Source organism: Orussus abietinus, unplaced genomic scaffold (assembly GCF_000612105.2).
Source record: "Orussus abietinus isolate OABI.00-Male unplaced genomic scaffold, Oabi_2.0 scaffold98, whole genome shotgun sequence".
Taxonomy (NCBI): domain Eukaryota; kingdom Metazoa; phylum Arthropoda; class Insecta; order Hymenoptera; family Orussidae; genus Orussus; species Orussus abietinus.
Window position 1 is genome coordinate 318,467 of NW_019394383.1, and position 26,349 is coordinate 344,815.

Genomic DNA, 26,349 nt, shown 5'->3' on the forward strand with positions numbered 1-26,349 from the left:
TTTCTGTTTTTTTTTTTTTCTTGTGGCTGCGGTCAACGATCCTCTTGCAGGGACGCTGAAATGTAACTGGTATATATAGTTGTCAAATACCTTGAGCGTAAAGGGATAAAACTTGGTACACAAATAAAATGCTACCAACGTAGCAGCTCTGTTCTGACTCATTTAAATGTTTATAATATAATTACGTTAAAGATTAAAGTTAAAAATTTACACGCTGAACGCACGACGGCACTGACGCGTTTCAATCTCGAGTTCATAGATATCTATATATATATCTTACAAACATTCAATGAACATATATATACGAATAACATACGGACGTTCCACTTCGTGCGGTGCCTGGGTTAAGGTGAAGTGAAACACGTCAAGGAACTTGATCGACGTCGATAAAGAAGATTTTCCTAAATGCCTACGTTGCCGACGTTCGTTTTTCATATCGACAGCTGGATCAAATTATATTGGGTATTGTACCAAATGGCATACTCCACCTGTCGTTTTCGTACAATAATTATAAAGAAATCTAAGTAAAACTCCAGAAATCCTTTGGATTCATGCTTTCTGGGGCCCTAATTGACTGCAAAGGACCCCCTGCGCCATCTGTGATTTCCAGGTTAATTAAATTTTCACTCCGAGACCTCGTATTCCCATTGTGTTAGCATGGAAGCGCATACAACACTTTTTTTGCCTTTATTCCGTTTAAATGCGAGTTTATCGACTACCAGAGTATTCTAAATTGTCGTAAAATTGTCCTGACCCTTTCGTTTCTCATATCAGAGCCTTCGATAATTGTCTACTGATCGAAATATAAGCTCAACGCCATGTTGGTTCTGGTCTGGGCTAAGTTAATAAATATTTTCCAAACATCCAAATTTTGAATGTGTCAGGACAATTCTTAGATGATCAGGAGTGACGTGTCAAAGTCTCGGACAGTTTGGTCTTTTACCCTTAAAAAAGAAGTGTTGCATTCGAATCGACTGATTTGAAGGGGGTTTCACTTCATAATAATACTATTGTACAATCAGTGAACCCACTCGCCTACATATATGCATATATCGATGTACTTAAATGCACCCTCCTTCTTAAAGTCGCGGTGTCTACGCAAGTGTGACACCCACATACTAACAAGTGTTATACTTCCACCGACCTACCTTCTACCTCTTATCAATTAACCTTAATATCCTTTGCGAACAAGAGAGACCCCGAATCGTGGGATTTATTCTTAGCCGCCTCCCTTAATCAACAAATCAAATTATCCCATCATTAATTACGTAATCTACGCCAGTCATAATGCGAAAAATGATTCCACACTTTAGGCGACCTATTAAAGGTACCTTATAATTATCTATCATCAATGCTAATTAGTGATGGGAACCGGTGCTCTTGAAAACACTTTGATACTTCATTTGAGAACGGCATGTATTCAATGAATCTTACTAACAATAAGTATTTCAAATTCGAGTTCGGACGAGGTAAAATTACGAACAATTGATAATGGAAATTTTTATTTTAACATGGAAAACATTTTTTTCTAAACTAAGGAACTATAATTGCCATTAATAAAAAGAGATATTCTGAGCTAGTATAATTGTTCATGTATACGATGCATTTTATGCGTATAAGTATCTTTCTTGAGTGAACTCGATAAAATATCAAAATTATTAAATCCCTCTTTTTTAATAGGAGATGCAACAATAATAGTTTCAAACCAAATACCTAATGCTTCTAACGTTACGTATTTATACGGCTAAGCATGTAGAGGTTGCAATTTAAAATTAATTAAGGGCATGTCAAAACGACATTTGAGGGGTTAATCTTTTATGAAACATTCCTCCGGACTGGGTGGACCGAATCGTTTAAAGCTTTACAACGTGAATAAGGAAACTATAAAAAGGTCTTGACATCCATGAAATTGATTTTTTTAATAAAAAAAATGTCAAATTATTCATAAAGAAATTGTAAAAAATTGAGATTTCATGGTTGTCAAGACCTTCCAAATAGCCTTCACGTTCACATTGTAAAGTCTAAATGATTTTGTGCGCCCAATCCGGAGAAAAGTTTCTTTAATGAGACCTCTTTGACCCCAGTTTCACATCACCTTAAACAAATTGAACTATCGAGTTCAATCTCAATATTACCGATCATTGCTTAATTATTAGTCATTTAAATTCAGCTTTTCAAATGCCTAACTTACAAGATCGTAAATTTTGAAAATTTCGCTCTGCTAAAAAACAACGTTAATATATCTTTACTTGCACCCGATAGGACAATCTTAGCCAAAAATGCATAACTTGCAAAGAAGACCTCTAGTGAGGAATTACTTGTTAAAATAACAACTATATACGTTTATACTACACAAAATAAAAGGAAATGAATGTTTCGATTCGGTATGCGTAGGACGAAAAAATGGCACGATACGTAAAGCGGGTTTGACACGCCTTAATAAAAATAATTAAATAGTATGTTGGTATTTTGTTATTATTGTTATTTGCTATACACCTGCCGTATAACTTTATACAAATTACTACCCCATCTCGCGCAGCTACTTCCCAACTTAGAGTACTTTCCCGCTAAACATTTGAAATTTCGAAAAAAGAATAATCTAGGTTTGTGTCACAGAGCCTTTCGCACGCCGGGTTAAAGTTCTCCACTTCAATTTCACCAGAACTCAAACGAAGTATCTCTTTCCTTCTATACTAACAATCAAGTCCAAATTATCTTTTCTCTCGTTTTAGATAAATTTTCTTTTTACGCTGCTTCTTTTTTAAAACTTTCTAAGTTCACGAGAAAGGGAATTTTTTTCGACAAAGTGAAAAATGCTTATCCAAAATGGCAGGTAACCAATAGGTTAATGGAGTGATTATCCAAACCATATTGAAATTGAGGAAAAAAAAATGTACACACTGTTACCATCCATACTGTCACTAGCGACAAATCCGTGTCTAAATAAAAGCATCCGGGATTTACTGACGTTTCGGATGACCGTACCTACCTCCATAAAAGAATAGCGATAAATTGCTAATGAACTATTTCCAAAAAGGTTGAAACAGAAAAATAAATAAAATTTGTAAATGCGTGAAAATCCTACAACGTAGGTAAGAAAGGACAATATTCAATTCGGAGTCATCAACAGGGATGACCTCATAATAGCCTTGTAATATAACAAATATACAACAATGTAATAAACTAGAAAAAAAAACCTAATAGAACAGTATTTGATGAATGATTGCCGAAAATTTGCTCCAATTTTTTCGAGTTTCAATATAAAATAGGGAAAAATAAATAATTGATCGCAATATTTTGCGTTATTTGTAGAATATCCGCAAGCACATTTTCTAATTTTTCTCACGAGACATCATGACATTTGGTTATATTGCTACCTATTTTTGTTTCGTTACCTAAATGGCGCTTGAATCGATTCGATCATTTCACAATTTCAGTGTCATCTTAAGATGATATGAAAGGGGCATTATATACATATAACGTCGAAACATTTATGAAACTTTTGTCCAATCCGAGTGCACCGAATCATTTGAAACCTCAGCACGTGATTATAAAGGCCCTAAGGAAGAACGCGATGCTCGTAAAATTTCATTTTTCAAAAAAGAAATTTTTTCTATTTAGCTTAGACTAAAATCAAGATCACGTCTTTTTGTGAAAAATGAAATTTCATGAGCATCGCGTTCTTTCTTAGGGCCTTCATAATCACGTACTAAAGTCTCAATTTATTTGGTGCACCCAGTTCGGAGAAAAGTTTTACGAATACTTTCACGTTTCATGTATATAGAATGATCCTTTCATATCACCTTAATGAAGTCTTCAAATATCGTGAAGGGACGAAAGCGGATTTTTAATGCACATATTGTCTATCTCCATAATATTGTACACCTAATACGTTTGTATCATTCGGTTGACAAATATCATGACAATTTTACCCTAAATTAATTGACGAGGTTTCAAGATCCTGCCAGTTTTACGTCTCATAACATAACTTTTATTAACGATAATATCAGTAAGCAAAACGTATACAGGTATAGGTGATAGTGCTTCGGTACCACGTGGAACGTAAAGAAATTCCCGCCATTGAATAAACCATCACGTTTTTATACGGTACGATAATCAAGTTGTCATTCATCGTTACTTCTTCCGGTTCACGAAAAAAACCTTTTTCGTACAACTTGGGCGGAGAGATTTCTTTGTTAAAGACTGAAATTAATAGATTCTCAAAACGGGATGTTACAAGAATAAATCGTAATGAATTAACATCCCATACGATTGACCGTAACTTACTTTCACGGATTAATGACGGTATCGTTCAATTTTAATTCCCCTTCAATTCGAAGAAACCATATTCCGTGCATGCATTAATCTTCTCGCCGCCGGTACTTAAAGTTGCCATTTTCAGAGGATAACGAAAGACGGTAACGATCATTTCTTTTATGCACTCGGCGTCCCCAAGCGCAGCGCCTCGTCACATAATATGCACGTGCTACGTTAGGATCTCTCGTTTAAATTCCACTGGCATCGTTAGCATCACTCCCCTCTGTAATCTAGCAACCTCTTCGCCGTAAGGACGTCAACGTCCCAAAGAACCAAGCGGGAAAAGATACATCTGCACTCAAAGCAAAGCACTACATCGAATCACTGACACCACGGCAACAAATGCACCAACAGCTGTTTACAATTGCAGCCAAAGCAATTGAAACCACGATTGACCTTCTTTTAGAAGTACTCGAATAAACGTACTGCACTAGTCGCAATTGCAAACGCGTCCGTTGATAATGCACTTATCCCTGTGGAGCAAAGGGGTGTCGGCAATGTTGCGCGTTGCTAAGAGAGCGGATATGTTTCTTCCCGGGCGAGATCCAGCATCGGTCCCGACGGCGAGCTGCGAAATCTCACCTCCAGTTTGGCGGCGTATTCCTCCGCGAAGGCATCGCTCTGCCTGGTGAGTTCCTGGTTCCTCTCGAGCAGGGCCTTCCCGAGTTCGGCGGCGAGCACTAGGTCGCGCTCGCGCTGCTTGAGGAGCTCCAGCGGGTCGGCCACGACGTCCTCGTGGTCGAGGGAGTGCGTCCGGGCTTGCAGGTCCGAGATCATGTCTTCGAGGGCGTACGGCTCCAGTTGGCCGTCCTTCCTGGGTAGCATCTTCGGGGAGTACTGGCTCGACACCGCCACTAGGCCGGTACCGATACGCGGGTGCAGTGGGCGGCCCGAAACGGCGTCGGTCCAGCGGGTGCTACGCCCGCGTCCTCCCAGGATCGCAACGATAACGCTCGCGCCCGCGTAACCTTAACCTCGATGCTCATTTTATCGCATCTCGTTAAAGTTACGGGCAGTCGACGATCGACCGCTGGGATCGACCCAACGCCGCGCCGCTACCCTGGCCTATCGTGGACACGAGGTAAACACTCGCTCACCGCGCAGCGTCCACGCGCAGGTTACTAAACCTCACCGGCCAATCAGCGGCCGATAAGAGTACCCGCTTCGGCTCCGGAAGACGCTACGTCGCGCCGAACACCGCGTCGCGTCACAGGGGCACCGATCGACCTCGTCCCGACACTCGCTCCTGTCGCCGGATCGCGCACTTCCGCGCATCGACATCGCACCCAACGATCTTCCCCGTTTTACGCCATAAGCACCGCCGCTATACCGCTCGCGCGGCACCCGGTCACTTCGAGTCCGCCTAACGATCCCACGACCCCCCCTCCCCGCCCACCTCGCGATTTCTATCGGTAATATCCGGTCCACCGGTTTGCTTTTCGAAGACTTTCCGTATCCAATGTCCGGGGCCGGGTGGCACGGTTGCTAGGAGCACCGCGTATCGATCCTCCCTTTCGCGATTAAATCTTCACCGCGATTTTCCAGGGCCACCGGTCGACGTAACGATCCACCAATTCTCCCGGGGACTTCCAGGGCCCCTACGATTCCTTCTTCCCCGTTAATCGCCGCGATGAGCGACGAGGCGGGCGTCGATTTCTCGTAGAAAGTACGTATGCGGACGCGCCGGTGATCTCTGTCCCTTCTTCCTCTTTTCTTTTCGGTAGGTTCGGTGCCCTTGGTTCGCCGACCGCTGCTGCGGCAGAAGCCGCGAGGATGTCGCGAGGACGTCGCGAGCTCGCGCTCCGCGATGCGTGCCACCGGTCGAGATGCGCGCGCCACCACGGTCGGACAGGTACTGACTGGCGTGACTCACCAAAGGGGCCAGCGCGGAGAAGCGATCGCGGAACTCGGGAGACCCTGGTACCGGAACGCGCCGCTTGCGTCGGACCGAACTCGGGCTTTCGAGGCTATCCAGAACCAGGACCGGCCGCGATCGGCCACCCGCTGGCGGCGAGTCACTCTCTCGGCCGGGCGAACGTCCGCGAGAAGGGGGGAAGGCCTCCGACTTCCCCTTCCCTGCCGACCCCCCCACCGTCGCGCCGAGCGAAACCACCACCTGACTGGATCCCACGGTGCCACGCGGTTCCCAACCGGTTCCCAACCGGCTTGCCCGTCTCACCGGAACGCTTCGGCACACCTGGCCACGAGCACCGGTCGTTAATGCAAAAATGGGATTCGAGCGTTCTTTCGCTTCTCCGGGTGAATAGTTCGTCTTATCTCGGACATTTGTCGAATTGTTTCCAACCGAGGAGAGAGTTTCGGACCTGTACCCGCAATGGGTCGACCGGTTTCTCGGTATATGGAACAGTTTCTTCAAAGATAGTTTCTTCGGTGAGCCAATTTTTCGAAAACTCAGGTGAAAAAGATCCATGTTTCTAGACATTTACGTTTCGACTTTCGGTAATACCATAATAGTTATTATAAAATTATTCCACGGGTGTCACTCGTATATTTATCGTGTACACGAATACGTAAGTAAATCGATTAATTTATACGTACATGCTTATACAAAATTCAATCTTAGTAAGTAGAAATATCTAAAACGTGCCAAAAGTGTAGTAGTATGTTTATTGATTTAGAAATTGTGATTGATCGTAAATATAATTACAATAAAGTGTGCTTCGATACGTTCTCAATAAATATAATACTTTTAATGCGAGGTGAATATATACGATTGTGTCGCTAGACGGTGAAGATGCGAAAATTCCGAAGAGAGTAATGAACATGAGCGATAAAAAATATGAGAAGGGGTAACAAACACCTTTCTACATTGTACGGTTAGTTTTGCTCTTATACAAAAAATGTTTGTTATATATAAAGTCTCGATACAAAAAGCATTTAAATCATGTTACAAAGCCAGCTACACAAATCGAAAGACTCGGTCGAGTCCAAATCCGAGTATGGGCCATTAGGCGTACCGGGGGGTCAAAAGAGACACTTTTACCTGAAGCAACTTCATTAATATAGACCATCGTTGGCCAGTCAAAATCGGCGGCTCGACGACAGAGACGATTACCCACCCGGAACTACACGCACGCACGCGCGCGCGCGTATCGTTCCGGGTATGTATATACATATATATGTGCATATGTACAACGTGTTGTTTGAGGGTACTTTCATATTCCTAAAAGCTATTTCGAGGACTTGCCCTCGAAGTGATACTTTGAGCCCTGTCTTTAAAATAACAGTATATCGATAGGGTAATTCGAGGACTATCCTTAAATTAACGGAAGGGAAACTACAATCGTTTTAGGTAATAGAATAGCAGAAGGTTTACTAAGTAATGAAATAACTATATCTAACAAATAATATTAAGTGTTTCGTTTAAATTGAGATCGTTCCGTTTGTGAAGAATAATAAAAATTAACTTTTGGCTCACTTAAGTGAGTCTCATACATTGTTCCTGTGATACTTTAACTGTCTCCATCTTAAGATGAGCGCTCACTCAACAGTTGTCTCCTCTGAATGCACCCAATGCCTCCTGGGATACCGATACAGCAACTAATTGCCAAAAACACTTGACAGGAAGAACAGTTCCACAATTAAGAACGTGGCTTTACTTGCAACACAGAAAATACATCGACTAAGAGATGATAATTTGTTACAGTTTCGAAAAATATTTTAAAAAACTTATCCCATTAGTGGCTCATATTCTGTTTACTTTAGATTTTATTTTATTTTATTTATGTTTCGTTTATTTAAGATCTTGTTTCATTTGTTAATGTTCTGTTGAAAATACGTATTTTGAAAAGTTAATGCAAAGTGTATTGTTGTTTAAAAACTTATATCATTTCTTTTTAATGTTTGTCCATCAATGATATTGTTCGTTTATTTACTATCTCATTTATGATGCAAGTTTCTTTTGAAAGTATGTTTCTTTAGGATATTAATTGAATGTTTATTTTTGTACGGTCATTTGTAATCATCGCTTAACTTTTGATATTTGTCTTAAAAAGTATGACCTGTGATAAATACATTAAGTACGATCGACATGTCACTGCCCGCTATTATTCATATAAAAGTGAATTGCTGTTTTAAATTAACGGATTCCTTCATGATGGGTTTTAAAACTCGTCACAATACGTCCCAACAAGTATAATGTATCACATCCTGTCCGTATACTTTCACTGTAGTGAACGCTGCCGTAAACACTGCTCCAATGAGTAAGGTCAGTCTTGTTTGACGAGATTAAATCCTCTTTCTCTCTCACTACACCTCTTCCTTTCTCTTTCTGACCTTTCCTCTGCTTTGATTTTCGCCTCAGTCGCTGTCAAGAATAAAAACAAGGATCCATGTGCATCAGGAATTTACCACTATGGGATAAAAGAATCTCTTTTGCAAACATTCACTACACATACATTTAAAAATAAATACGTACAATGTATACCATGAAAAAAAATGTATAAAAAACGAATTTATTTAAAATGTACAATAAGTATACTTATTATTTTGACCGTTCCTTTAACAGAATCAGTAAATATTAAGAAGTTATGACACTACATGTAATCGCGGACCATATCCTGGATTGCACTCCTTCGGTAAAATTAACTGTTTTCGAATCAGATCGATCACAATTATTGATATATCGCTAAAATTCAATATCTAACGTAAGGCAAGCATAGTTTACACGTATCTTCCAACCATTTTTGATACTTAATCGTTTGAGTGCCAAGCGGCCCGACCGTGCTTCAATCTTGTGCCCAATAGTACCAGTTAAGTACGCTGTGAAGGCGATAATATCTGCATGCTCGGTTTTTATCGATACGTGTCTTTACGGTTATCGTTTGGTCCACAGTCTTATATACAGATCTGGAAACTCCTATGGTGGGGGGCTACCCATTTACGTAGCCGTTATGGAAACTTTTGGCCGCCACCCAGGCACCGCACGAAGTGTAATATCCGTATATTATACGTATAAAGTAGGGCGAAAGATATAGCAAACGTACATCGTCTATCATTCACCTAAAATAAGTGCCTTTTGTAAACATATAGATATATTTTATATACATGGTTACACAACATATGTCATAAATATTTAAACGACAAATATAAGTATCTATGTCTCTTCTGGATGAAAATGATATAGCCACTATTGATCAACAAATAAGTATTCGTAACTCAATTTTTTATCATATCGACATACTCTCGCTATTATGAACTGAAACATTCTTTAGGTTGTTTCACGCATACCGGTAAACCCGGAGCAAATGACGTCGGCACTGATTACAGTACTTTCCACACGTACTAACCGGTTACCGCGTTATCGTGGCCGATGATCGGTTTGATTTTGAACGTGACGCGAAGGAAAGGCTAAACAGACACCGGTCAAGCAAGAGACGAAGGAGCATTCAAGAAAATTCATTGGCGTTGGCAAATTTCGATAAATGCGTGTACGAGTCCACATAAAATTGGCATAAAAATTGGCAAAACGGTAGCTGTTCCGGTTTCACTTTCAAGCTAAAGCCCATTGATACGAAAAGAGAGTTACGTGTCTACTTATTTTCAATCTACTTTTATTCTTCATAAGCCATCGAATAATGAGATACAAATCAGAGCAGTTTCTTTACTAAACTAGCTAAAAAATAAACTTACGTCGTGCATGAATCCATGGTGTGTACATGTGTTTGAGTGAATGTGTGAAATGAATAACATGAAAATATGTAAATAAATCTCTATACCAGTTTATATGACATTTATTCCTTTAAGAATTTGTTAATGATACATAATTATATTCAAACGCTTGCGCGTCCTTTCCAACTATTAACGAAACATTTTTACAAAAAGGATCAATAATTAGAAACCCATTTGTATAAATCCTACAAATGATCTATATCGACCTATATCGACTAACCTACGATCTATATCGTGTAGTGTAAAGGCCATTACCACTTCCATTTAGACACCACCTGCTTTGGAATTTTATTTAACAGTCATCGTAGATTTTAACTGCAATTGCCTTATTAGTAATCAGTTTTTCCGGTCAATAATTAATACATTAACATATCAGCGATATTAACATCATATGGGTTATTCTAGAACTAAAATAAGAAGGTATGTAACTGATCGCCGAGGCGAGTATAGCCAAACCTTAGAGTAACTGCAAGTAAAATTTCTGACTGCGTAATAGAGAGTACTTGAGTGAATTTTGAGTAGAATCCTTAGTAAAATCTTGGTTAGAAAAGTTCTTAGGTGACTTTGTGGTCGAGGCTTGTATAAATTATTAGCCAGGAATGTGATAGGTACTTTGGATGTCTTGTGTGAACTTTGACTATAAGTAGGGCTATCTAAAATGTGCCAGGTCATTAAGTAGGAAAAGAAGCTACCTGTTATTACAACCGGAGTCCATTTCAGGGTCCAGGGGTAAAGCTTGACGCAGCTCCTAGCAGCCACCTGGTATAGACCAGCAACCAATTGTCCTTCGACATTCAAAGCCCATAAAAATTAACCAATAAAAATACTTATTTGGCTTAAATATCCAATTAAGTACTTACCTTCATCGTCGAACCAATGAGGGCTGTTCTAATTTCGCGAAGCCCCGATTACGATGCACAACTCAATCCCATGTTAAATAGGTGAACCAAGCCTTACGTCGCATTGCCTAACAACCATCTTCAACATCCTTCGGATCTCTGGTGACAGGAGAGACAGAAATAACCTTAAAGCCCTTCCTTACCACCTGAAACGAATAAAACATACCTGTTGACTCAACGACGGAGGCATCCGAATGACATTTCACATTTCACCATCTTCCACCTTTAGGCCAGGGCATTCGGGAGGCCCAACCTGAAACTTAAAACCATTCTATTAATTCCCTAGCCGACTTGTTAACGAATGGGATAGAAATTTTACCTTAATTAATTATCATTCTATGGATCCCTGGATCGAGGGCTTCGATATCTGGTCCCAGGGCTTCGTTGAACACTTCTTCTGGTTCAGGAATTTCAGGAAGATCATCGGATGTCTGAAATGCCCTGAAATTAAATTACCAATTGATAATTTTACCTTTTCAAAATTCTTCAAGTATAACAAACTTATCTGCTATAATTTGGCGAACAGGATTTTCACACACCTAAGGGGTACCAAATTATTCCGGCTGGTCCGAGACACGTGGTCACTGCGATGCGGAGCGATTAGATTGACCTGAAAATTATAAAACTTAAATGAATATGCGATGCATGGTGACAGCTCAGTACACGCCAGTGCTCGCCACTTCGCACCATTTCGCACACTCGGGACACTGCAGGATACTGCTCCAGGGTAAGGAATACAGAAGTCTCCGCAGAAGCCCAGTTCCCCTGTTGACGCTTGATACCAAAGAATACAGATGTCTCTCCATAGAAGCCCAGAAGGATACGGGCCTCTGATGCCCGAAAAAGTTGGCTAACATTTTAGTTATGTTAGCCAACTGCATGGTGGCGCCGCGGTCGCTTCCACCCCTCTCTCCCTGCCATTTTCTATCTCATATTCTCTCATTATGTTGGAAATACATTCTCTCTTCGTCTTACTCACACTGGCTACCAGGCCTCTCCCACTCTTCTCGGAGAAACTCCGCCTCCTTCTGTACATCTCTCTTTCTCCCGTGGTGTCGAATACAGTTGGCTAACACATGCGTTCTCTCTCTTACGGNGTGCTGCCATCTAGCGTTCCACTTTGTGACTATTTATTGGGTATCAAGCGTTAACACGGGAACTGGGCTTCTATGGAGACTTCTGAATTCTTTGTTGATACCCAATAAATAGTAACCAAACAGAGCACTAGATGACAGCACGGACGAATTAAAGCAATAGAGTGAGGGGAAGAGCATGCGCGACATGAGCTGCCCTAGACGGGGATTCGTACCCCCCCACCCCCCCCCACCCACACACACACACCGAGCGTCACAGGACAAAAAACAGATTTAGAACCGTATCCGTGAAGTTGGCCCCTACTTTTTCGAAAATGAAAATTTTGTTGTCCTGGATTGTACTCACTTTGTACCGTGCTGTACCGTTGAAACAATTGCCCTAACTTCAATAATTAATTAACAAATTTAAAAAAACTGTTTTTTAAGCTAGTCCCTACTTTTTTGAAAACAATGGGTCTTTAGTTGTACCGGATTGTACTAGTTGTACTGAACATCGCACCGTCGAAAAAATTATATAATTATAATACATTTTTCTCTACCCCGGGCTGCGGTCTCGTTCCACCCGGAGCGGTGTTCTCCGTTGCTCTCTCGCGGATCTTATGCCTCCCGACGGCGTTCTCGCTTGCCGTCGTTCACCCTCGGGGCCTTATCGCCCCTTCCTTCCGCGGCTCGCAAGGCGGATTGTCATTTTGCAGCGACTGCGATCAAGTAATTAACAGAGGGAACGGAGGATCAATTCCTCCACGAGAAATGTCGTCTCGAATTAACCGTGCCATCTAGTCGTAATGTTAACCCTCCGTTGTCCATGCCTTTTTCGGACACGTAATTTTATGACTTGTATTTGTATTTAAAATGCAAGTAAACAATTTAATCTCATCTGTTTTTGCCAATGTGGCTATTTCGAGTTACCCGTGATGTTTAACTTTTTCGAGAGTTGATTCAGTTGATAGAACAAGTATCATTCTGATCGACTCTTTTCTAATATTCTCATTTCTCTGGGAGTATTTAATTTCAAACGCAAATAGATTCAAAATCTATTTAAAATTTGAAATCCATAACAGTTTATTGTTCTTATTTCAAATACGAAATGGAAATGGGGTTTTTCGTTTTGGATACCTACTTCGAATGAAATCAATTCGTAAGAGTTACTCCGATTTGCGTTTATAATAAACTCGGATAAGAAAAGTCTTTCTTATGTTTACGGGTGTTCATTTACATGCTGATTTAATGATTTACAGGTGTCCATTTATTCGAGAAATACGAAGAATGGTGTAGAACGTAAATATATAAGAGACATGAAATCACGATTTCGTTTCTATGTCCGATAGTTGATGCGTCGTAAATTTTCCGACGGTATTTCACTGTATATATATAGAAACTATTTCTTTTAAGCTAAGATAATATTCTAACTTCGGTTCAGTGAATGGAACAATTGAATCACTAAGAAACTTGTTAACATTTAATAGAACATGTTCTATTATATTCTTTATAAAACTCTGTAAATTATTATTTAACAAAAACTACGTTAGGTGGGTCGGGGACGCTCCACAGTAATACTAAAATAATTTTCATTAATTGTTTTTGTTTATAAATATTTATTTTCTTTAGGAAATCCTTTCTGCCCCTCGAGCGATTCGAATTCCGCGCTGCTCCCGCCGCTAGTACGCTGCGCGGCCGGAGAGGGCAGTGCGAACCAGGTGCAAGCCATCGATGGAGTCCAGTGTACGTATGCAAATATGTGTATGCATGTTTGACGCGAAACTCTACCGTGTTTCTTGATATTACAGAGCCAGATGGGAAAATGTGGTAAATATTTTACACCGATGATTGCAAGAGAATTCTGGCTTGTCCTGTGGTTGATATGTGTTTTTAGAGCAAAAATTTAGTTGCACGTAAATGTCACAGATGGCGACGTTGGTTCGTTAAAATATAAACAGTCATGACTTCATGGCATTTCGGCAGTTTTACATCGATCTTTTTATCATTACTTTACCGAAATGATATATAGAACACTTCAGTTTGTGTAATTCTCAACGTAGAGAGTAAAAGACTTCAACATAAATATAGATGTCGGTAATGAGACGCACCAGCTTATGTTACCACATGAGTATTCAAAACGGCATTACCACCAAAAAGGGTATAAATGAATTTCACTTTATCGATGTCGATTAAATTTCTTAGCGCCTTTCATATCCTCTTAACACGTTCGCTACCAGCGCTTGGGAAGAAAATCTTGTACCACAGCCCATGATTCACGTCGCCATATTTGTGGCGCCGGACTCCCAGAGAAGAATTGAAACGACGCATATTTGCGGCGTTGGTAGCGAACGTGTTAAGCAATCATATCGAATTCGAGATTTTTGCGAGTATAAATATTATTATGTGGCTCGCCAAATGTTTTTTTTTATTTTTAAGATATATTTTGTTTTAAATGTAACATACTATATGTGTTTAGCAAGATTCATTACCTCTATGTGCTGAATTATTATTTTATGAGCATATTTGCGTAAAATTTTATTTTGCATATAACACCCATTACACGTATTTGGCAAAAGTAATAGATTTCAATGTTTCTGTTCGATTAATCGCCTCTACCTGGATATGACTTTACAAAATATACTTTTCCAATTGAATGTATTTGGCCCAAGGTTTTTTTACACCCACCGTGTTTTTGAGGTGATAACCTGTTACCCGATTTAGGGTTCAAATCCTGCTCACCACCATGGGGATTTTTTTAGTGTCAGATATTTGTATATCGTAAAGATTTCAGGTCCTAGAACAAATTATGGAAAATTCTTTCTAAAAATAACGCATTTGGTGCAAAATAAATTATACTCTCTTTAATTATTCCACTTACATTTGGAATGCGTCTTATATACGTATAAAACACGTATAATATTCGTACTTTTCCAAGTGTATTATATGAATGTTCAAAAATACGTATACTGCCTGTAGACGGCGCAGTCATATATACATTCCCCAGAACATTCCGTATATTTTTGTATTCATCTATTACACGTATATATGTTTATGCCAAATATCTTATATACGTTGTAATGGTACGGTTTAGGCCGTGCAATATGCATCATCTTCTCCACACCGTCATGAGTTCGAGCCGCGTCAGAATTTTCCGGGAATATTGAATCGCCGGTTTCCGAGGTGCGAATACCCGAGTAAGAGAGAAGTAGGCGTGCGAATTAGAGCAGGATCGCAATTTCTCGTGCCGCGCAGACAATTAGTGGGTTTCTTGTGAGTCTCGGCTTCGATTACTCAGTTGATCGATGCCGAAATTCCGAATCAAATTCGTGTTTCGATTTCTCGAACGCTCTGAGATTCTTAACTAACTTTGATTATTGATTATTTAATCGTTTTCACTTTGTTGAGATGGATTTAATTTTGAATAGGAGTTGAACTCTCAGATTGACGATTTATCTCACAAGAGTACGCCAACTGTTCATCATCGAATCCGGATAGAAAGGATTCAAGGTGTGGGTACAAATGAGTTGGCTTTCCTGCGTATTTCGGAATCCAGTTAATCCCGTAATTTCTTATTTTGTACAATTCTCAAATTGGCCTGAATTCTTTTATTGGATTCATGGAGCACTGTTGTACAGGTGTTAGTACCAACTTAACTTAGGTTATCCAGCTTCGGATATCCACTGGCTTTTAGGGTTTCTCAGATTCCATAGATGTTTCGTGATAGGTTCTTGTGCACTTCTTCTATCTGACTGTGGAAGCTCGGTGGATCGGAGGCAATCACAATGATAGAATCCGAGCTGTCTTTCACAATTGAAGATCGTGTTAGCTCCTGCTGCAGAGTTGTCGCATTGACCAGGCCGAAGGTACGGAGCTACACTTCCTCTGTATTCTTTTTGTCTGAACCTGCTTCGATTGACTTCTGTCAATCGAAGGTATGGCTCTTTTCTTTTTCTTTTTTCCTTTTTTTCACGTTCCAATCTTCGTTTTTGGGAGATGCTGCAGTAGCGCAGTCCCAGGATTGGGCTCAAAAAGGAATGAGAATTAGGGACGCGATGACTACCACAGTGGCAGAGACCGCTGGTTTTTCAGGATTGGATAAGGATTTCTCCGTCTCTGTAACTTTTTATTTCATAAATTATTTTCGGATTCCGGTTTACTCCGGTTTTCTTTCAATCTAATAGCGCTTCTAAACTTTAGTCTGGTTCTGGACACGAATTTACTCTAGTTCTATTCAATTTTGGGTGTCTATTCCCATTGAAAATCTAATTGATTCTGTCTTTTTGATTTCAACTCGGCCTCTCCCTACTCCTAATAACATTATATCTGATTATATGTTATTCCCTAATAGCTATGCAAGAATATATCTGGTCACGTAGGCATCCATATATGATGACATCTGATACTACATTTGATCATATATAAATAATATACATTCCGTACCTGATCAGACACCATTATATCTTTATTATACGCAATTCTGAATAACCATATGCGAAAAAGTACATGATTATACAGAATTACATACGATTGTATGTATTATTTTTCCTCGGGGAGCAGACATTCTTGAAAATACATCTCACTGAGTCAATTTAATGTTTCAATTTTCTAATGAGTAACAATTAAGTTTCTTATCTGTTTCAATTACATATTATCTGCTGGAGGTAATTCCTCCGTATAGCAAATCAGTGAAACCGAAACGACCCTGAAGTCCAGATTCCTTAATACAAGCCTGACAAACAGATATTGTTACCCCGGCAACGAATAACAGAACCACGATTGCCCATTGCGACATCCATATGTAAAGGCCATCCCGTCTCTTTCCAGCAGGGGTCGGTGCATGCGCGTTGATAGAAGTACTCATTATTTCCGTGTTATTTTCTAGCAACGCACCGAGCTAGACAAGGATAAAAACAATTTGTTGCCTAACTAGGGGCGATCTGCATTGTACATACTTCGTGTCTACAGTGAACCGTTCGGGCACTCACCTAGATGACAAAATATTCTTCCTGACGACAGAAACAGACGAAGTACAGCTATAGAAGCTGTACGGAAAAGCTAGAAGAACAGATGTCTTTTCTTCTTCTCAAATGTCGCTCTCGAACGTTTTCGAGGATCATATTGGGCAAAAGTACTGCATCGGAGGACAGATCATTAAGGTCGACGACGTGGATGACACGGGAAAACTGTCAGAAAACGCTCAAGTCATCTGGAGAAATCTTTAAAAAACCTTGCTCGATCGAATCAAAATTCACAAGAGAGTGAGGTAATTAAGCATGACTCGAGAAAGCTGCGAGGAAGTCACGAAGCAAGGGCAAATGACGCTGCTCTGACTTTAGTTGACATATAAATGTAAGCTCTATACATTTTATTCTCATATCGGTCCACTAACCGTAGAGTTTTAATTAGAATTTTATTTATAATTAATCTTCGCATGCAACACATATACTAATCTTTAATTTTTTACTTTATTTTTAAACTAGAACAGTTTTCGAATGAGCCTTTTTTAATCATCAGTGAGTGTGGCAGTTATCTCTAATAATTAATAGTAAATTGCCCATTTCTTCACCCAAACGAGCAGGGTAAATAACAATCGTAAAGAAAAATATTTTTACAGAGTAGATATTTCGCGTCATATTTCATTACGTTACAAATGAAAATTATAACTGAAATATTTTGTTGTTTAATTTCGTAATATCTTGATTTAATTTCATGATCATTGCAATTCGAATTATAGTTAATTATAAAAGAATGCAATGCATTCATGCTTCAAACTTAAATTACACATTTATAAGTTGATTTCTTCTCATTATGTACTATTCTGATCCTGAGTCACGTGTTACTGCGACCTTGCAAATCCATTTTCAAAGAAAGAAATTTTCAAGGTTCTTCTTTTTTTATATTATTTAAATAATTTACTTAGAAACAAAACTGTGGGTTACCTACCATTGTTTCTTCATTACTGAAAATATTTCGTTACGAGTGAAATTACGAAAGTAAATTAATTTTTTAACTATTCAATACTGTCTTATAACCGGAACAATTATTACATTATATGATTGAATTATTTCAATATTGGGACATCTATTGTAACGTCGCTCACTCATTAACAAATTTCAGGATTTGAATTTATCCTTATTTAACATTCATTTTCATTATATTTTCAAATTCATTTTATTCTATATAGCAGAAACATCCAGGAAGAAGGGAATTGAACTCCTTTCGTGAAATATTAAATTGATTATTTTCACTGTACAAAATTATGCTTATATTACATGTTTAGTTCCTACAATTTCATTCAAATAATTAATTTTCTATCGTATCTCATAATGAAATGCACAGTGTGATTTGTATTAATATTTTATAGTTTATACAAGGTTGTAGATATTGATTTCAAATTACGATTTCACTTTTGATGGTCCGAAAAAACATACGGACAAATTTGATAATGTATTCGTCGCTTAATTGTCAATATTTGGTATATAGTTACTACTATTAAACATATTGCCCCTTAATCCGATACAGAAAAACAATTTGCAATATCAAAATTGAAACACAGTTTGGGCACTAGATACAGCATTCCTATTATTATATAATTACATTTTTATTATCCTTGAAATGTAATATTCATAATGGAAACCTGAATTGTAAATAAACTCACTAACAATAGGTAAGGCTTGAATGGAATAGGATTCAATGTCTCACAGTTTCAACGTAAAAATGATGATTTTTCTATTCTATTTAATACCTGACTCTTCTCTCCAGGTCCAGTTCCCACAACAGGAACATATAATTAACTCTCGCGTCGCTTAAATTATGCTCCTTAACAGACTAATGTAATATATGTTACGTAGAGTATAAAAAAGCATTGATGTGAATACTAAATGTAGTCCATATATCACATATGTCAACTACGGACAAATTCTACCATTTCTGTACTGCTGCAATAATAACATAACTCCTTCACCGAAATAATGTTAACAAGATACTAACATACATACATTTTTTTGTTCGTCTGTAAAACAATTTCTTAGATTGCATCATTGTATAATTACACGTAGCAACGATCTGTTTAAAAAGTATGTTCCTCAGTGACAGTTTTAGAAGTGTCCTGTCAAGATGGCTTTCAACTTAAAATCACAAGCGGCCCAGAACGAGGAGGAAGTGGAGATGATGGCGGAGGCCGAACTTTCGAGGTTAAAGAGGCAATATCGAATAATGGAAAACGACAGAATTACTTATGCCGAGGACGCCCGTTTGCAATTGCGAAATCAACAAAATATGATCGACCGCCTCGAATTCGAAAAAGCGGAACTTATTTTGGCCATAAAAACAGCAAAGTCTGACAAAAACACAAAGAAAGATGAAGAAATGGACGAGACGCTAAAATGCTTGTTGAAAAAGAGAATGAAGTATATAGAAATGATCGACACGGAAAGGCAACAGATTTCTGAATTAGATGAACAAATTGTTAAGGTAAACCCTACATGTTCAAGCTGTTCACTCTATACATGGTGTAACAGATCTCGTAATCGCGGTTTATACAGCGCTATCCTTGCTGAAAAAGGAGTCGAAATGTCCTGTACTATTTTCTACTACAACTAACATAAGTGAAGCCCAACCAATCAATCGCGTCCCCAAACGGAAGACGTAGCGGAGAGGATGCCGGTAAGGCTGCGTTCGGTTATCTGCGACGTAGCAGCCCTACCGGCGGCCTCTCCGCTATGCCTACCGTTGGGGAACGCGATCGATTGGCTGTGCTTGACTTAGTTACAGGAAATTTACGCACTGTAGGAAAAGAAAAGAGTTTAGGACTTTTCGACTCCTTTTTCGACAAGGATAGCGCTGTTACGTTCACTGATTGTTTTTAACGTTAAATTCAGCTTCACAATTCCTGTATTATGAAATATCTCATTCCTGTACCAATAGGTTTCATTGATATAATTATCGGCATAATTACATGTTATCGTAAACCATATATGATTCAGATTTATTAATATTACAATAATATATTGAAGGCTAATAAACGTTCCAAAGAATGTTACGCTTCAACTTCTATTATAATCGTCATTGATATTGCTTTAACATATTTTGTATTCTCTCTCTCTCTCTCTCTCTCTCATATAGGTTTCTAATGAGGTATATCGTCTCAAATCAAAAGTCATGACCGATTCACAATCAAAGGAAGCGAATCTAAGGCATAGCAGATTGGTTTTCATTCTGGAGAACCGCGTTGAGGTAGCAACAAAGAGGTTCAATAGTGTAGTAGCTGATAATGCTAAACTGCGACAAGAAATTGACAGTTTAATAAAAGAGCGAGGACAGTTTAATATTCTGTGGCTAAGGTTAATTGGTCAACTTAACACCGGCAAGCAAGTTATCAACGACCTGATTGAACAGTCAACAATCACCTTTAACCAAAGAGATGAAGAGCTCAACAAAATACACGCATTACGAGAAAGGTATGGCTTTAAACAACGATTTCATAATGTTATTTTATCTGGGAAATAAATTAAAAACCTATTTTAATTATTCTAATCTCCCACGCACTATGATACATGACAATCCGCTTACAGACTATCTTTATTCATTTTATAAAGAAAATAGATGGTAAGTCCACACCTTATAACTGCCATGTTGTGTTAACTTAAGAGGATATGAAAGGCACTAAGAAATTTAATGGACGTCGATAAAGTAAAATTCATCTGTACCCTTTTTGGTGGTAATGCCATTTTGAATACTCAAGTGGTAACATAAGCTAGTACGTCTCATTACCAACATTTACATTTATGTTGAAGTCTTTTACTCTCTACGTTGAGAATGACACAAACTGAAGTGTTCTATATATCATTTCGGTAAAGTAATGATAAAAAGATCGATGTAAAATTGCCGAAATCCCATGAAGTCATGGTCAGACCATCGCCTACCATCGAACGGCGGCGCGACGTAGGTGCCCGTCGGGTCCGGGCCATAAATTTGGGTGTTTATTTTCCCGGGACCCCGGCTAGTCCCATCCTCGGGCTCGAGAACAAGGGCGGCGAGCAAGGGCCTTCATTGTATTCACCGGGGTCTAGTTTTCCTCTCTGGAAAATGAGCATTGCTGCTCCATAGGTGGAGGCAATGTGCATTTACCCTGAAGACTCACATCTCGGCGTATAACAGTTTGGCACTAACACTGCACGATGCCCATTGTGAATGGCACCAAACATTCCTTCTGGACGATACAAACGATACGCACGCTGCTAGCCGTTTACGCTTATTTCCAATTTCAGGCATTTATTGTACCTTGCACGTTACGTTATATTAATTTAATGTAACTATTAATTCGATTTTTAATACTTATTAAAGGGGTGCCAGAGATCTTAAGAGTCATGTATCGGAAATGTGTGAATTACAACGAACATTGGACAACGAATTGAAACTGCAAGATTTCCTTGGGGTTAAGGGTCAATATCGAGTAATGGCTGACCTAAATGTAAAGAAGGATGCGGAAAAACAAGCGAAGCGGGAAGAAATGCAGAATAAAGTAGCAATCTATACCCAGATTTTAACACTCATCAGACAGTTCACAGGTAATTCGTTTTCTTTCACCGAAAAAATATTATACGCAGCCTAAGTTTAATCTGTAAGACACGTCTGAAAAGACATTTTTATGGTACAAAATTCATTTTCCATCCACCAAGATGAATACACATTTATAATCTAAGACAGATCATTTTATTCCAGGCGAAGAAGAAATTGACAAACTAACGGCGCATTTTGTGAAACAAGAAGAGGAAAACTTTGCACTTTTTAGTTATGTAAATGAACTGAATGATGAGCTAGAAAGCCTTCAATCTCGAGTTGGACAATTAAAATGGGCCATCGACGAAGCGCGTGCTTTAAATATTCATCGTGGACAGCATCAAGCAGAAACATTGGAAAGGATAGGGAAACAACTTCAGGAGCAAACTGAACTTGCAACTGTTGCTGAGCAACATCTTAATGAGGTTGACATGATTTTATGTGTTTATCTTTATAAATACTGGCGATTAAGGTGAAGTGAAACCTCCTTCAAATCAGTCGATTCGAATACAACACTTTTTTTAAGGGACCTTTTATTGGACCAAACCGTCCGAAACTTTGCCACACCATTCCTGATCATCTAATAATTGTCCTGACACAATCAAAATTTGGATTTTTCGAAAAAATGTTTTACATCAGCCCAGACCAGAACCAAAATGGCGTCGAGCTCTCATATTTCGATCAATATACAATTATCGAAGGATCTGAGGATAGGATGAGAATCGAAAGGGTCAGGGCAATTTTACGACAATTTAGAACACTCTGGTAATCGATAAACTCGCATTTGAACGGGATAAAGGCAAAAGAGTGTTGTATGCGGATCTATACTAAAACGATGGGAATACGAGGTCTCGGAATCAAATTTTAAATTGACCTGGAAATCACAGATGGCGCAGGGGGTCCCTCTGCAGTCAATTAGGGCCCCAGAAAGCACGAATCCAGAGGATTTCTGGAGTTTTACTTCGATTTCTGTATAATTATTGTACGAAAACGTCAGATGATGTACGCCATTTGGTACATTACCCAATATAATTCGACCCAGCTGTCAATATAAAAATGAAGGTCGGTGTTAGTTCGTATACTTCACGGAGGAACGGCGATATAGGGGTGGATGCGAAACAAAGTTTTATTAAACAATAACGAGTTGTAACAATGACTAGCGTACGGTAACAGTCAAAGAGTTGTGGAGACGTTGTGTCTCGCTAGGGATGTGGAGATCTCTTCCTAACCGCGGACGCGAACGGTCGCACGGGAGACCGGAAGACGCGGTAATGCCGGGACAGCCTTGTGCAGTAGGAAATATTTTATAATAAACAGTTGCCAAATCATTCACTGCAATTCGTAAATAATATTTTCTAAGCGATCGTTTTCTCTCAATGCAGAAGAACTATTATTTGGTTTTTAGGGTATAGTTTTTGAAACGTCTCTTATACTTAACATGCACGAAAAACATATATGTAATTTATTTATGCATAATGTACAATATGGTAGCATGAATTTTCCAAACAGATAGAAAACAAATGTTTCCTGGCATCTAAGATTCTGTACAATGCTATCTGAAAATGTAATGAAATTACAATATTTCCCCCATGGATTTCTAGTGTTGCCTGTAAAAATTTGCCTCTGTAAAACTTTAATTTCCTTAATTAAATTATTTAACAAGTAATGCAAGACATTAAATAAAATAGTATAATGGACACGATAACGGCCAAAATGAAATGTATTACTTGAAATGAAATTTCACGCATTCACGAACAAATATGATTTTCTTCAAAATATTACCAAATCGTCCTATTCCAAAATATGGACATTTCTTTACCAATTCATGTTTAAATAAAATAATCATATCCTTCCACATATTAATTTTAGTGCTGTCAATCCTTTTGCTTTTCAACCTATGTTTTACAGATGTATTTACTAACGCATTCTTTTCTTTCTAGTGCAACGACGTCATTGAAAAGCTTCTTCGTGGTATCGATACATTCTTCCGAAACATACGTTGCGACAATTCGCCCATCCTGGACCTCCTAGGTGACAATTCTCGCGTCACCATAAACAATGTGATGCTTTACCTGGGGATCATTGAGAAGAGAATCACGGATATGTTTAACAAGGTCCATTGGGTAGATAAAACGTCCAAAAAAGAAACCCGATTAGATGAAAGCAAAAAACCCACATTAAAAATTCCTGTCCTATCCCAAGTTGCTCCTACTCAACCCTGTGCACTGTAAGTAATTGGGTGCTTAAATAGACAAGTTCCCTGCCAATTCTTTTATAGAGCTATATTATAAAAATGACACAAGCCAATACTACACGATACGAAATCCCATCGGGGGGAGGAGGACCATTACGGATGAACGAAATTTGCGAAGAAAATTAGTTAATTAGGTTAAATTAGAGCGAACGGGCTGCCGGTTTATAAATTACGCAAGCAAAACGAATTAGGGGTGTCGGTTCCTTCAAGACAGTAAAATATAAAATCGGAAAATGCAAGAACCAAGGCAGCAATTTCTAACGGATCGGCGCAAATTAGTTACGCGATATACGCAAAGTTTAGGACACATTAAATTTTCATACTTTATATTCGTTCGAAAATGATTAAAATCTGACTATATTTGATCGGATCGAGAAAACTAAAATTCGACAAGTGGTTGAATCGGGAATATTCAGTTTTGACGATTTATAATTGGAACTGTTAAATCGAAGGCAGGCACGGTTAAATAAGAATTTCACAGCAAGTAGACCAATTAGTAATTACAAAAAAGATCTTCACATTGGGCCTCTTAAGGCAGCATTTCTACATCGCGAGTTCGTATTTGATTCGTGCTCGAGACAGCCCGAAAAATGGGGAGCTGCAAAAGGATTCGCACTTCGCGACAAGAATTTACTGAAAATGTTCGCATATCGCGAAAAGAAATTTGATTAAATGAGATTCGCACTTCGCGAAAAAAAGGAATGAAATTAAGTGAAATTCGCACGTTGCGAAAGCGGGAATTTTACGCGTCAAAACAGCATCCTTGAATTCGGGTCGACACGGCAACCTGGCCAACCGAGGAGAGAGGCAGCAACGCGATACTTTAAAACAAAAGGGCCGCGAAAATACAATTATTCAACAAGCCCACCTAAGTCAACCAGTAGATGCGAGCACTGATACGTAATTCATCCTCGTTACATGAACCTACTAATAGCCAGACCAAAGACACAAACATGACATAATGACTGGAACGCCACTTATAATTAACTGCACAAAATACCGAAAAATTAACCAATTTCATTGCCGGGATTAACCCTCGTAACCGCCAGTCAGTTAAAAATGTCAGAAAAATGAACCAAATTGCACTCACCACCACCGTCCCGCGTTTACTTGTGACGGGCAGAATTCTGCCACGTGACATGCAATGTGCATGCCCCAGCACATTCCGTATACTGTTGTATACATCTGTTACACATACATTGCCACTTTGCTGTTTATGCTGGATATCTTACATAGGTATACCATATGTACTTGTTCCGTGTGGGTTACCTACTGAATACTCATTTATGATTATATTAAGTTTTTACATTTTTTAAAGTGCAATCTTATTTTTCAATTTAGTGCAAGACTATTATTCAAACAATGCTCCTACGTATTTCCCTAAAGAAATTCTATTCCTAAAATAATATATTCCCAAGTTTATTCAAAATATATCACCAATTACCCATAGTTTAAAGATGTACGACTTTTTAGATTTAATTTTGTATAAAATTTCAACAGGTGCGTGGAGAAAGAAGAAATGCAAAATGTCTCTGAAGGTCTGGATGCCCCACTTACTCGTGCTGAAGCGACGGAGAAACTCAAAATAAGATTAGAAGATGATTATTCAGAATTGTTGCATAATGTTTCTGGTTGTCATCTTCCAGCCGCCCGAAAAATTATGCAAAAACGCTATCAGTAATACAAAAGATAAACATTTATATAAACATTGTATATTAATAATAATAATAATGTATTTACGGATCACACTAACCTCGGCAGCCAAAGCATTATTTTTACCGTGAGTATGAAGCAATTACAACAGAAGAAATATTAATTATAGATTTTACGGAAGCAACTAAGTTGTAATCATAACAACAGTGTGAATCAAAATCATCCTCGTCTATTCTCATTTTATTCAGTATGTGTTCGCGATTAAATAAATTTGATACTTATTCGACTTTTCTATATGCCGGTTAACACATTGACAGCCGGCCCCGCGAAAACGCGGGTTTTCTGACAATGAGTCTGTCGCTACATTGCCGGCGCTCAGGCTTCAAATGTCTCTTAGGTCGCCGGCTGTCAATGTGTTAATATAATTTCACTATAATGACGTCTAATTGCGTAATTTAACATTTATTTCGCACATGATATAAGGAACATTATGTCACATCGAACTCACCAAGTTACATAAGAATAACGACTGAATTGTACCTTGTGCATGATTTAGAACAACGAACACGCAGTGCAGATTGAAGTTCAACTCTGAATGTACATTCCAAATAATCATTTTCAAGAGTATGTTGTAAAGTGTCAGACCAGGTCACCGCTAGGTTACGGCGCTAGGCGCCCCCTAAGCGGCCAGGCACATCATAACACCTCCCCCCTCCGGGGGCCGGGTTCGCTACCTGGGCTCCGCATCCAACAATCCATTGTGGGGTCATGCAAAAAATTACATCATAATTCGTAGGGTTTTATTTCGGTCCCGCATTACGCAGCAACGCGCCGCGCTAACGTGAGTTCTTCACTTTTTTGGTGCTCTTGCCATCAAACTACAGTTACGGCACATGGGGGT

At 38.9% G+C, this 26,349-nt stretch overlaps 2 protein-coding genes and 1 long non-coding RNA gene across 7 annotated transcripts in view; 1 reads left to right on the forward strand and 2 right to left on the reverse strand.

The window, feature by feature from the left end:
• The window catches only part of LOC105698919 (bicaudal D-related protein homolog), a 70,607-nt gene extending 64,292 nt beyond the window's left edge, over positions 1-6,315 (reverse strand). For both annotated transcript variants that reach the window (XM_012423565.1, XM_012423564.1), the window contains exon 1: positions 4,900-6,315. In XM_012423565.1, coding sequence (XP_012278988.1) covers positions 4,900-5,142 — 243 coding nt within the window. In that variant the 5' untranslated portion in view covers positions 5,143-6,315. The remainder of the gene's footprint in view (positions 1-4,899) is intronic.
• A 2,458-nt stretch (positions 6,316-8,773) lies between these two features.
• LOC105698914 lies at positions 8,774-11,823 on the reverse strand. Of its 4 annotated transcripts, XR_001103971.2 has the most exons (7): positions 11,595-11,821; positions 11,447-11,517; positions 11,227-11,348; positions 11,074-11,166; positions 10,869-11,006; positions 10,701-10,793; positions 8,774-9,339 (listed from the first exon to the last, which is right to left on the reverse strand). It is a non-coding gene; the product is annotated as an uncharacterized LOC105698914 (long non-coding RNA). The 4 variants fall into 4 exon arrangements; XR_001103972.2 differs by lacking the exon at positions 8,774-9,339 and having other exon boundaries at positions 10,053-10,793; positions 11,074-11,178; positions 11,595-11,823; XR_001103973.2 differs by lacking the exon at positions 8,774-9,339 and having other exon boundaries at positions 10,053-10,793; positions 11,074-11,160.
• Positions 11,824-19,096: 7,273 nt separating this feature from the next.
• On the forward strand, positions 19,097-25,486 carry LOC105698918 (coiled-coil domain-containing protein 63). The gene is made up of 6 exons (XM_023432106.1): positions 19,097-19,453; positions 20,105-20,439; positions 21,326-21,549; positions 21,704-21,966; positions 23,482-23,768; positions 25,296-25,486. Exons 1-6 carry the CDS (start codon positions 19,097-19,099, stop codon positions 25,474-25,476), a joined length of 1,647 nt encoding a protein of 548 aa, XP_023287874.1. The 3' UTR covers positions 25,477-25,486.
• The last annotated feature ends 863 nt before the right edge of the window (positions 25,487-26,349 follow it).

Bases quoted from the DNA above. Each gene is read 5' to 3' on its own strand.
- LOC105698918 (XM_023432106.1), top strand. From the start codon at position 19,097: ATGGCTTTCAACTTAAAATCACAAGCGGCCCAGAACGAGGAGGAAGTG. The intron at 20,440-21,325 runs GTATGGCTTTAA...TACTTATTAAAG, and splicing joins ATACACGCATTACGAGAAAG to GGGTGCCAGAGATCTTAAGA. The intron at 23,769-25,295 runs GTAAGTAATTGG...AAATTTCAACAG, and splicing joins CCTACTCAACCCTGTGCACT to GTGCGTGGAGAAAGAAGAAA.